At 45.7% G+C, this 12818-nt stretch overlaps 2 protein-coding genes across 3 annotated transcripts in view; both read right to left on the bottom strand.

The window, feature by feature from the left end:
* LOC125756841 (uncharacterized) overlaps window positions 1-10218 on the bottom strand; it is a 28801-nt gene extending 18583 nt beyond the window's left edge. Inside the window, exon 1 of one of the 2 annotated variants that reach the window (XM_049411806.1) lies at window positions 10202-10218. The gene's annotated coding sequence lies outside the window, so the exon portion shown is untranslated. Of the gene's footprint in view, window positions 1-10180 lie in introns of both variants that reach the window. The other variant, XM_049411805.1, reaches the window with a different exon arrangement.
* On the bottom strand, window positions 472-10156 carry LOC125756840 (uncharacterized). Its single transcript, XM_049411804.1, has 3 exons — window positions 9976-10156; window positions 9723-9907; window positions 472-820 (listed from the first exon to the last, which is right to left on the bottom strand). Exons 1-3 carry the CDS (start codon window positions 9989-9991, stop codon window positions 560-562), a joined length of 462 nt encoding a protein of 153 aa, XP_049267761.1. The 5' UTR covers window positions 9992-10156; the 3' UTR covers window positions 472-559.
* Window positions 10219-12818: the final 2600 nt, after the last annotated feature.

Raw genomic sequence — 12818 nt, forward strand, 5'->3', positions numbered from 1 at the left:
CACAATCTTAATTATACAAAAGTAATATACAGCCAGCAGAGTCAACATGCGCCGTACAACTCCTCTCAAGTTTCAAGGAGGCTATCTGGGTAACAGTTGGGAGCATTCGCAACCAGCCGGACAACACATGGGTGGCCCTGAAAAGGGCCGTTTCATGGCAGGCAGCATTTGCCAAGTTTCAGTAAGGTTGAAAGTCGGGTGAATTGGTGACAGAGCATCTGAACATGTAAAGCAGCGCACAGAAAAAAGACACAAGAGGATTAATATGATTCAACAGGACAACTGTTGCACTTGCCACTAGTTTATTCTTTTAAAAAATATGTATATAGTACATACCCACAAGTGCACCACATGCAACAATGACTTTTGCTCATAACGGTGCTTAAAAAAAATTTGAATGTTGTGCACTTGTGCATATGTGTATTACCCCCTCCTTTTTTTCCCTTCAAAATAAGCTAATTGCAAGTGCAGTGGTTGGCCTGTTCAATTGTATTCCTCCTTTCATGTCTTGTTTTTGTGTGCTGCTTTACACATTAAGATGATCTAAAGCAGTCTTGGTTCATGTTGGGAAGGTAGGCGAAGGAATTTGCTGCACTCGCAGGACTTCGTGGCCTTTTGTGTTGCAGTGGCTGCACTTCAGCAGCCTGTAGCAGATACCCAGCTCGCTGTGTCCATGTGACTTCACTCCAGGTCCGAAGTCACGGGCAAGAGAACTGACGATTTTGGCCAGCTGATCGATCCCTTGGCCTCTGTGCACATGGTACCCATCAATTGCTAAGAGCGCACGTCGTGGCTCTTTCGAGGAATTGAGAAACCGATGCTGTAGGAACAAAAAAAATTAGTGCAATTAGGAAAAATGTGATGCATTGAGACAAGAAAGAACTTGCAGATCAACTGAAGTCACTAAACAAAAAGAAAGGGAAGTGAACAACATGGGACCACAGCCTACAGTTTCATAAGATAATGGAAAAATTTGGCAACATAACGTGTTGCTAGTATGCTGCAATGTGAAAATTTTTCACTGCTAGATGGGGCTCAGCCGGAACTTTTGAAATCAATACACGCTCCTTTGAATGTTTGCATTGCCCCTGTATATGTGGCTTGCACCAATATCACAGCTTGAAATTACATAGCCATCCACCCCGTGTGTCGGAACGGAACTAAAACCAAAACAAAACAAAGATATTTTTGGCCGGAACGAAAATAACAAACGTTATCTATTATTTCGTTCCAGAGTGAAACCGAAATATTTTTATCAGTTTTCAGTTCCCGGGAAAACTTGGTGACCTGGAACAACCGAGGTCATGCAACGTGAGCAATAATACATATGTCAGGGTATAGTGTTAGCGCTTATCTCATGCAAGAATTCCAAAGTAAAGATGTTCAAATTTTATGAAAAATGAAAAGAGTGGCAACCAGAGCTGTTTATATTAATGCAAGTGGACTTTCGTGTGCCAGTCACACTAGTGTGGAGAGGGCATTCTCGGTGCTGAAGTTTGTTTTATCAGAACAGCGGTCTTGCACCCTCGATGACGGGCTGCTTCTGAGAAAATGCTCACTCCCTTGACACAAAACATAGAACCTGCTCAGAAAATTCGTAATTCACTTTTGAGAAATTTAAATACAGTAACTTGGAAGGGTGCTAGTTTTGGGGTTTTGTGTGGCTGGCCCAGAAGCCCCTCAGGGACGAGACCAAGACAGACCAGCAACCATCTTTACTCTGCCGAGCCTCGGCCGCAACTGCCCGCTGCCAGTGGCTGCTGAGTGCGAGCTGCGAGCGCACCATCGCTCATCATTCTCTTCTTCTACGGCCAGCACGCTCGCAGCCACCGCTTCTATACTGCCCCCTCCCCTCCGGTGAAACTGGGGAGGAGGGCGCAGTAGCCGCTATCCTTGGCCACAGCGGACAGCACGTGGCGTGCACGACCACACGTCGGCACGGTTCGTCCACCACGTAACCAAGGTCCCGGTGTTGTCCGTGGCAACTGGGGGCTCCGGGGCTCCGCATCCATTTTCGGGTTAGCAGTCGTCGTGGCAGCCGCCTTGCTGCCACCGTTTGTGGTTGCCTGCTCTTTCCTGTTGCTGACCTCTGGTTCTTCCTTCCTATAAGTGTATAGAAGCGTATAGACAAGTATAAAAGCGGCGGCTGCAAGCGCGTCGTCCGTAGAAGAAGAAAACGAACGATGGCACGCTCGCAGCTCGCAGTTGTGGCCGAGACTCGGCGGAGTAAAGATGGTTGCTGGTTTGTCTTGGTCTCCTCCCTGACGGGTTTCTGGGCCAGCCACAGCCACGACACCCCACATAGCTCGCGCTAGTCTGTAGCAATTCGTCGTACAGTTACTTGCGCTCCTCTGAAGAATGCGGGAAGAACGTGTTTTACCCGTCCCACGTTCTTAAGAGGAGCGCAAGTTTACCACAAATCCTATGTTTTTATCGTTACTTTACCTTCAAATTTTCGCATAAAAATAAGAACCGTTACAAAACATTATTTTTTTAGTTCCGGAACAGAAACGGAACTTTTTTCGGTGGAACGAAACTAAAACCGAAACGAAAAACATTTCGTTCCGACACCCTGCATCCACCATTGCGATGAATCACTACTGAAAGCTGACCAACCACCACTGAAGCTATAGTGACAGTACTAGAATATGTACCGTACTTACTCGAATCTAGGCCGCTCTCGATTGTAGGCCGACACTCGAAATTCGCAAGGCCAGAAAAAAAAAAAACTTAATCATGGTACTCGAATCTAAGCCAACCCCCCACTTTCGCACATTGTTTTTTATAAAAAAACATCAGCTTAGATTCGAGTAAATACGGCACATGCATTTCAGATTCAATTAATGGTTGCCTGCACATTTGTATAATGCCCCAACTGCTTTGACACTAACGCAAGGAAGCAGCAGCCAACGAAAATAAATATGAATATTTCAGCCTGCCATACATGGAGAACACGTGCAAGCATCCAATGTTCATATGTGAAAGACAACAGTGTTAGAGGAGAGAGCCTGGTGCGGATAATAGAAGAATTTTGACACAGCAAGCCTGTGATGTACACTTCACTACATAGTCAAAAGTCTGATAAAAACTTGTCAGATGGGGAAGGTACCAGATTAACATATTAGAACGCGCCTCAAATTTTTTAAAAGTACATAAAATTGATGCTTCGGGACCACTATGGCCCCATTGCTCACACTAAAAAAAGCATCAGTGGGGCGCCTATGTATAGCCTATGTGCCACAGCGTGCAGGTAGGGCAAATTACCAAATGTACAGCTAGTTCCACATTTTTCCGATTTCATAAAGATTCCATGAGCAAACATGAAGATTACTACTTTGTAGCAGATAGAGTGTATTCAGATAACATCGGTGCATGTCTGTGGACCCCTTTAATTTCGCTGAAAAAAAAAAATATTTTGCTGTATGAGTCCCTAGGGCCACGAAACCAATGTTAGTTTTGCGAAAAAAAAAATTTGCCTAAGTCAAAAAAATTTGGACGGAAGTCTTCACTCAGCAGAACTGCTTTTCGCGAATTTCCCGAAAATACGATTTTGACGAGATCCTACAAAGAAATTATTGCAGCTGCGAGTCAATTTTTCTTGGCTTACTGTGAGTAACGTGCATTTATAAAATGTTATGTTGCAGTTCTGTTGCCCATAACTTATGCAAAAGAAGTTGCAAATACGGCACCCATTGCTCAATAATGCTCTAATTTCAGATTTTTTCACTCCGCGTCTATAATACTCGAAATTTCCCAAATTTTCCAGAGATTTGCCACGCATTAGGTTAACCATTGTGCTAAGTATGATTGCCGAGGATGATGTCAGACGCAAACCATAAATGCATATGGTAAGAAACGTCTCTAAAAATAAAATACTTCGAAATTCAGTTTAAAAAAAAGGCCATCTTCAATTTTCTTTAAACTCCCCAGAATTAAAGCCAAGCACGTGCTCTAACTTAATCTCTAAAAACATGTTGCATTATTTTTGTTAGATAGGAGTTACAAAGCCACCAAAGTGTCCAAATTGACGTCAAGTTCACACACAACCACTTAAAGGGGTGGTGCCATCAAATTTGTGGCTTGTGCATTCTTTGTTGCAAACATTTCTTATTGATCTAGGAAGCATGAGACACACTCCCAAATTCATGTATTCTCTCGAAACTATTTCACATCGCCTTATTTGTATGAACGACTTTCGGTTTCGGTTTCTGGGCGACAAGTTGGACACCGACATCACCGTGTAGGAAGCTAGAACAAGTGCACCCACAAAGTTGTGACACATGCAGTGCTGCATTGTCTGCTCTCGCACACAGATGCAAGCAACCGTCCGGACGCCTTCAAAACTTGCTAAAATCCTCCATCATCCGCAGATGGTCGGCGAGCTTTCAACAATGACTGGTAAAACCCGTTTTGTCTACGTAACCCAACAGCAGCACCACATTAGTGAAAAGATGTTGCGTGGAGTTTTGCACAAAACTCTCCACAGAATGGTACTGCACTGTTAAACGGAACGTCTCAAACAAAGGTGAAAACCACCTAACGTTATGGAAATTGCAAGCAGTATTGAATCCATTGCAAGAGACTCTTGTCTGCTGAGACAGTCATTTCATAACAACTGACCTACCTTCATTTTAGAGACTAAAAACATGAATTCACTTCACAAGTGCAACCAGTACTTGCTGGAAGCAATCCACACTAACCAGCTGCTGAACTCACTGAATATTGGCATGACTCTGCTGCTCACTACCCGAGGCCAGCAAATGCTGCAATGACATTGCTGTGCCTATAGTCGGGTACAACTTTAGAAGACAGGAGAGGCCCCGCCCAGATGACCGAAGCGCAGCAGCCAATTGCCTCCGCGACTAAAGAAATAGTCCCGCTAGGCATGTTAGGCATGTTCTCCGTCGGCGGGGTCACCGGCCGTCCGGCTCATGACGTCACCTGAAGTGCGCGCCTATTGGTGGAGGCTCGTATGCATCCGCCTTTGAGGGGAAAATGCCGCTGCCTTCTAAAGTTGTACCCGACTATAGCTAATGAAAGCTGTGATGTTGAGAGGGTTCTTTCAGCTGAGGTACAGAGTCGTCCACTTCCACCTTGAACACCGCACCGTGCGGCCAGCACTCCGCGGAGCGCCTCTCTTGGTTGCTTGGGTAACTAGCGCGTATGCGCAGTGACAGCTCTAGGCGGAGCCTTCGCCGCGTCGTCTGCTAAAGCGCGGCAGCTCTGCCGAATTGTACTTGCTTTGCGGTGAAGCTAACTTCGCTCTTGCTATGCGCATGCAAATCCAGCATCCGGCACGGTTCAGAAGAAGCGAAGCGACTGCACCTTGTTCCGTCTAGCTTTTGCTGCTAGTGTTTTCTTTCATTTCTGGATGCGATCTCACAACCAATAAACCTCGGTCCGTGCATGAGTAAACTTTCACAGCCGCGCTTGAACTCCTACAACTAAGCAACTCAGCTCCTTTGAGCCCAGTAGCCAGAATGTTCCCGCTGCTCACGCAAATGTTTTTGATCAGCTTCAAAGCTAGGCGCCGCAAAATTGGCGATAAATGCATGGTAAGGTCTGACATAACAGCTTTAAATGTGCGAAAGTTTGGATTGTTACTCGCCTGAAAACAAAAGGATGTGAGCAATTTGCCAATTTCAGAGAAGTTACATTACATTCAGGTGTTATCAGCACTGCTGCCTTCATGCGCTAGCGAATTTAACTCGCCAATACGCCGCCCTAATTTGCTACTCATTTGCAACCATGCTTATTCGTACCATTCATGCAGAAAAATGAAGAAGCATTCTAATAGAGTTTTCAGCTGAACTCATATCACGCAATCAGTTCACCAAAGAAGCGCCGCTGACAAATGATTACTTCTGTAAGCAGGCGCTGAATAAAGCTTGACTCCCTTTTTATCGCTAGGTGACCCAAAGCACCGCGTATCGCTTTATATATTTCTTGGCTCAAAACTTTAGCACGAAGCAGAAAGTTTTCCGTGAGCCTTCAATTCACAGCGCAAACTTATATTTTTTTATTGTCGACTTTGTGTCGCCAAACTTTCAGCTGATGAAAACAACCGTGTGAGTAGCGGGAATATTCTAACTGTACGGCACAAAGCATCTGAGTAGCTTAGTTGCGGGAGTGCCAGCCCGGCTTGGCGATCTTACTCATGCACGGGCCAAGGTTTATTACTTTTAAGATCGCATGCAGAAAAAGAAAACAGTAGGTAAAAAAGCAGTGCGGAACGAGGCGCAGTCGCTGCGCTTCTCGATTTCCATGAGATTAAGTTACCTTCATCGAAGAGCAAGCGCGATTGGGCGGAGCCGCTGCGCTTTAGCAGACGACGCGGCGAAGGCACCACCTACAGTTGTCACTGCGCTTGCGTGCCCCAGCCGCCCGCGAGAGACGCTCCGCGGAGCGTTGGCTGCACGGTGCGGTGCTCAAGGTGGAAGTGGATGCCTCTGTACATCCAAAGGTGAGACAGCTCTCGAATGAAGACCAACATGCTGCACATGCAAATGGCAATGTACGTTAACAAGGACGCGTAAAAAATCGGTGATCAGCTTTTTGTGAATTAAATGTGTCTTTTCCTAGATGTTATCAAGGCTCTTTACTGTCCTTTTGACTTATCAATTTGTGTAAATGTATTTCATGTAGCATTTCTAAACTAAACCCCCCCAAAAACATGCAGTTCAATGATGGTTCCACGAAAAATGTGATTTCTCTCAAATTACCAGCTTGAAAAATAGCACCCAATTTTTACCCTCTAATTTGAAAAAATATAAAACACAAAAACAAACCACCGTAGTTATGCAATTTGTGTTAGAATGCTTTGGCTTCCTGTGCGACACAATTTGTACAAACCTCACCACCAGACAGGCATAGATGAGACTCTGGCTAAGAACATGTGCAAGGTTGTAACCAAGCTGATCATTGCGCATCATAGCAACAATAAGGCCATCGTCATCACCATGACCAAAAAATAATGAGCCACCGATCAAGACAACAAATGTGTGTGTGTGTACCTTTCATCACATTTACCACCAATCATAACAAGAAACGAGTTCATACATTTGTTCATATTTGTGTGTTATGTGCTAGACAGCTTCACTGGTAACCTGCCTTCACAAAATGGAATGGCTCGAAATTTTTATCACAATTTTACGCACCAATTCAGTCATACACACAACACATTGTAAACAGTGGTAGTTTAGCACAATAGCAATAATACGCCAGCAAACGAGCAAGGCCTTATCTATAAGAAAGCAACATTGTGCTTATAAAGCCCCTGTTGCTGTGGTTCGTGTTTGTGCACTCAGCATGTATACGCACTGCGCATAAGCACCACGGCTTGACACAGGTTGCCAGTTCCCTTAGTCACAGTGATGGCAAAGCCGCCTCTCAGCAATCACTCCTTTTGCCTTATAAAAAGCATAGAATAAAGTGGGGATGCCTAATAATATAGATTGTAATATCAAGCACGAATTATGGTGCATGTAAAGAACAGAAGACTGTACAGCAATCCGAATGGCTCCTTTGCACAGTATGAAGGCCTGTCCACCAGGCTGCACAACAAACCGGTTTTTGCAACATTGAAACACATTTTAAAAATGCAAATCCTGTTGAAACTGCAAAAGTGTGCTAGATTCTATCACTATAATTTACGGTCCTTCCATTTCCACTAGGATATGATAGCACGTTCTAGCCAGTTAGTTGTCTGTGTTTCTAACTTAGAATTATTATGTTTAAGCTGTTGCATTAACGTAGACAGAACTTTCAATGGCAAACTTGTAAGGCATATTGGGAAACACCCAATGGCTCTCTATTGATGAATAAAAGGCTTTTACAGGGCTCTAAAATTGCCAAAGCTCCGAACGAGTGTGACTATTGGTGTTGAATCCTTCGTCTGAGGCAAGCTTTGAGATTGGGCTAGTTGCTAATCCATCTTCAACAAAAAGGGTAGGAGTGGACAACAGACAAAGAAGGGAACAAAGACAACCGTTCCCTTCTTTGTCTATTGTACACTGCTGCACTGTTTGTTGACGATGAACTTCGTTTGAGGTTTCTAGTCTCACTGATATAAGTCGTATCAAAGTTCATGCGTGGAATTTTGTAGATTACCCCTGGTAACTTTTATTGCTCCAAGAGGTCTTTAACATGTGTGAGCTGTCATGTTACCTAGTTTTTTGGCATCTGGGAAATTCTCACACAATTAGTGTAAAAAAATCTTGCAAGTGACTCGCTTATTCCCTGCACCATGGGATGCCCACATACTTTTGCTGTTCCCGTTTGTCCTCCCAAAGAATCAAAGTGCTCCTTAGACAAATAGTTTCCAGGAGGTTACCCACAAAATGCGTGAACTGTGACACATCCTACATTAGTGGAACGAAAAGTTCAAACAAACAACAAAACACCATAAAAAGTGCCTTGAGAAAGGCAAGACATGCTCAAACACTGGTGGATAATTATTCATTACTAACCAAGCGATTAATTTGGACACCACTGCTCTAATCGCAATGAAGAAAATCTTTATACATCTGATCTCAAATGTGGTATGTGTGCAACTTACTTTAGCTGTACATGTGTTGACCTACCCAGGATATACACCAGCACCCACTGGCACCTAGGCCATAAATAATCACCCTCTTCGCATTCTTTATTGTGAACAAGGGGCCCATAGTGGTTCTGAAACGTTAATTTTAATTGTTGCCTTTTCAAAAGGTACCTCACATACATGAACCCATTTCGTCGACAGGTTTTCATTCGTCCACTGAAACAGATCGAGATAGCAGTGACTTGTGGGCTTTCATTTATTCAAGGGTAACAAAAGTTACCTAACAACGTCATAGTGAGTTGGTTGTCACTGAGAAGATGCGGACACTGGCGGTTTTCTGAATTTGGTATCACCACATACTGATGTTTCAGTCAAACATTTCTTTTCCCATGCCTTGAAAACACTGTCTTACTCTATTAGTGGCCTTCGGTGAGAAAGGCTAGGATGCTTCTGTCACTACCACTGCCATTGTTGATGAACCATTCCACGGACATTGGAATGGTTTATCAAAATTGTCTCTAACATACGAGCCAGCTCATGTGACGGCACATGCAAGCCATGTATTCTCAAATGCCTCTACTAAAAAGGGCACCACGTTGCCTCACTCTGCTAAATCTAAATACTGAAAAGCATCCTCACTGTCCATGTATGTCACCGTCTTAAAGAAAGGGCATTAAATTTCAAGGCCTTGTTTTCCACTGTGTATAATGGCCACATGCAAGATCATTAAATGGTGTGCACGTAAAAGGTGTGCACGTGCTTAACGTGCATTGTCACCTTAATTTCGGTATTTTCCCTGTATCTCAACATCGTGTGAACGCCTTGTCAATAACAACAGTCAGGTATTTCAGATGAACGCATATACACGGGAGAAAATTGCTAGGAGCACTTACAACTAAGTTTTAAAATTCGTTAGAATGCGGTGCGGACGGTACGCATCTACATACCGCTTTAATCGGGTCTGTTGGCAGTGCAGGTTTACCGTGCAGCAATACGGATATGCCATACCGTCGTGGTCGGCATGTCAGTATTTTAACCCGCAAGACCTCTACCGCATCACTTTACCGCAAGCAATGAGCAACTAGCGCGGCTAAAAAGTTCTTAAAAAAAGCTGCGTGCCGACCACGACGGTACGGCATTTCCCTCAGCGGCGCGCACCAGTATGTCAGCGTAAACTTACCTCGGCGTTCAAGATTCGAACACACGGCAGGCGTTTCAGCGTAGCCGTCAGCTTGCGGTTCAGCAAGCGCGTTTTCTTGATCTGGCGCTCCGCATCGGCGTCTTCAGAACTGGAGCAACGTGGCAGCACTTTGAAGACGTATACACCACGGGGGCCACATCGTGCTGCAGTTGCAGAACTAACTTCTAAAATGTAAAGAAAATACAACCTTCAGTGACTGATGCCAAGCATCTCACAATTTCAGAATACGTACCCCTATATTGTCGCATATATCTTGAGGGTCCGCGTTGGCACTGCAAACGTCGTTACCACCAACGTACAAAACGACAGTCTACGCGCTGAAAGTGCATCGCAGAGACGGCCTCAGCCATTCGCACAGCGTCAAAACCACCAAAACTAAATGTGCAGGTCTCGACGGATGTTTTCAAGTGAAGGCGACTTCTGCACATGAATTTAACCTGGCTGTCGCCTATCACCACACCGCGCAAAGAAGGCATAACTCAAACAAGGCCGGCGACTGCGGTGAGGGTACCGAGTAGAGGCGTGCACGGGCTCCGGGTAACACGAAAGCCCGAGCCCGACCCGGCCCGCGGGCCGGGCTCGGGCGGGCCGACGTATTTTCACCTCGGGCCCGGGCCGGGCTCGGGCTACTTGGAGTTTTATCGGGCCGGGCTCGGGCCCGGCGCAAAGCCCGACTCAAGCCCGAAATATAGAGAATGAGCGGGAATTGTTTTCCAGCACGCATGCAGCGCCTCTTCCGCGACCGCCCTTTGCCGTTTTTCCTTTCCATTCGCTACTTTAAACAAAAGGGGAGCAGCTAGGTAAAGCACTCCCCCTGTTGCACTCCGACAAACAGAGAAGTAACACAACCTGAGCTAGTGACGGCGCCACGCGACTGTTCGCGTTAGATTTAAGGCCAAATCCCATATGAGTGAAAATGCACGTGAAAAGCGATCCGACGTAGATCGCCTTCGTGCAAGCTGACGCTTGCACGGGCAAGAGCGCCGCACTTCGTTGAAGCCTAAATCGTTGGACTGCTTGCTGTTTTTGCACGACAATTTGTAATCTGTGTAACAGAGACTGTTCGTCGTGTGTCGTTTGATCACATTTGATATGCTCAATAAAATGCCAAATTACCGGAAAACGATGTTTTGTTTTCGCAGCGAACCTTCAAAAAGCCGGGCCGGGCCGGGCCCGGGATTGTGTTTTCGTACGTCGGGCCGGGCCGGGCGGGCTCGCAGCCCTTTGCTGTCGGGCTCGGGCGGGCCTTCGACAAAGTCAGCGGGCCCGGGCCGGGCTCGGGCTCGGAAATACGGCCCGTGCACAGCTCTAGTACCGAGTAGAACATAGGCAAGTAAAGGCTGGGGACAAGGCCGAGGAATCGTCGGATCTTTCCCTAGCTACAATGGTACCTGTCTAGGGGCAGGGAGTACCTCCCTATGGCAACGTCAGATCCGGTTTCACGCCAAACCGGGAGAGCCCTTACTCCGGGGATACGCTTTCGTACTGTACTGTAACCAAGGAGGTTAAAATAGAATTTGCTGGAGTGGAGGAGGCGCCCCTCAGCTGAAGCCGCGTGCCGCCATCTTGCCATAGGCAGAAAGCGCGCCTTCCGCAACGCATGCTGCAGCGGCCGCATAGATGTTCGAGCTGTTCTCTGGCGTGGTGGCGTCCGGACGTTGTTGGATACATTGTGCGTTGCGTACGGCTGTATAAATCGAGCGAAAAGGTACTCTGGGATGAAGTTTCAGTTGTAAGCAGAACATTTCGAGCTCGATGAAAACTTCTCTATATGCCGGAACATATGCTGGCAGTCCGCAATCTGTCTCTAATTTCACATCTGACGGTCATTCTTTTTTCCTAGCCGGTTTCGTAAGGACACAAATGTTCGAAGCACGTCGGGGCAGGCTGTTTGACAGGAAGTCTGGAAGCCAAAAGACGGCGATCGCATATGTTAGAGGCACTTTTCGCCAAATTGCTTCGACCGGACTAGGCCGCGACCTGGGAGTTCTTCGACTAGCTGTGCTTGACGCATTTGTAAAACAGTTGCAAAACCCAGTGATACACATTCTTGTGCTTGTTATACCGCTGGTACGGAGCGCGAATAGGAAAATAACGTACCGCTTGCTTTTCATTGAAATTATATAAATAGGCGAGATTTCGTTATCGGTTGCCCTGTTCGTGCTATAAAAGGGCAGCTCGCAAATACGAGGTTCAGTAACGTCATTTGAGGACGTGTTTTTTCGTTGTATATGTATTTTCTTTATGCAGTGCAGCGAGTAAAACCAGCAGGTCTGAACTGTGCAGTCCTCTTTCCAGCTGCAAATAAAGCGACCTAACCGATCGCCTAGGGGTACTACGGCCGTTAGATGCGTTCAAATTGAAAAACGTTGAAGATGTGACAGTTGCATCACATCTTCAACGTTTTTCAATTTGAACGCTCGTTTTGGTTATTGGGCAATTTTTGTGCTGCAGGATTTTCATATTGAGCTGTTTTATCTCTTCTTGGAAAAGATGAAGCATTACGAAGAAATGCTTCATCTTTTCCAAGAAGAGATAAAACAGCTCAATATGAAAATCCTGCAGCACAAAAATTGCCCAATAACCAAAACGAGCGAGGCTCGATCCTCAAGCGATAATAAAGGAGATCAAGGATCAAAAGCTCATGTCTGAGTAGGGCAGGGCGATGTTCACTGCAGCCTTCCCCCATACATACAGCAACCCTTAGGGCACGAAAAGACCTGAAAGGCACGTATTCCATCCGAGCTGCGAGCGTTTGCGTTAACGCTGCACTTCTATTCTCCATCAGCTTACGAGTATGTATACGCACGAAGTTTAATCGCGCACTGTTAGCAGAGCGCTCTATACGAGAACGGTGTACAGAATTCTATCAAAGGAAATGCTGGCTTTACATCTGAGTCACTGTCTCGAAAAAGCTAGCCCAATGTCGCACAAAAACTCTACTGTACTTTGATTGTTGATGACAAATGAGAAAACATGTTGAGATTGTGGGCGACTAAACGGTTAGATGTGCGGACTTTGGGACTGGAATACATGATGACAGACTATGCTCGTTGGCTTAAACTTATGACTTGT

Source organism: Rhipicephalus sanguineus, unplaced genomic scaffold (assembly GCF_013339695.2).
Source record: "Rhipicephalus sanguineus isolate Rsan-2018 unplaced genomic scaffold, BIME_Rsan_1.4 Seq931, whole genome shotgun sequence".
Classification (NCBI taxonomy): Eukaryota; Metazoa; Arthropoda; class Arachnida; order Ixodida; family Ixodidae; genus Rhipicephalus; species Rhipicephalus sanguineus.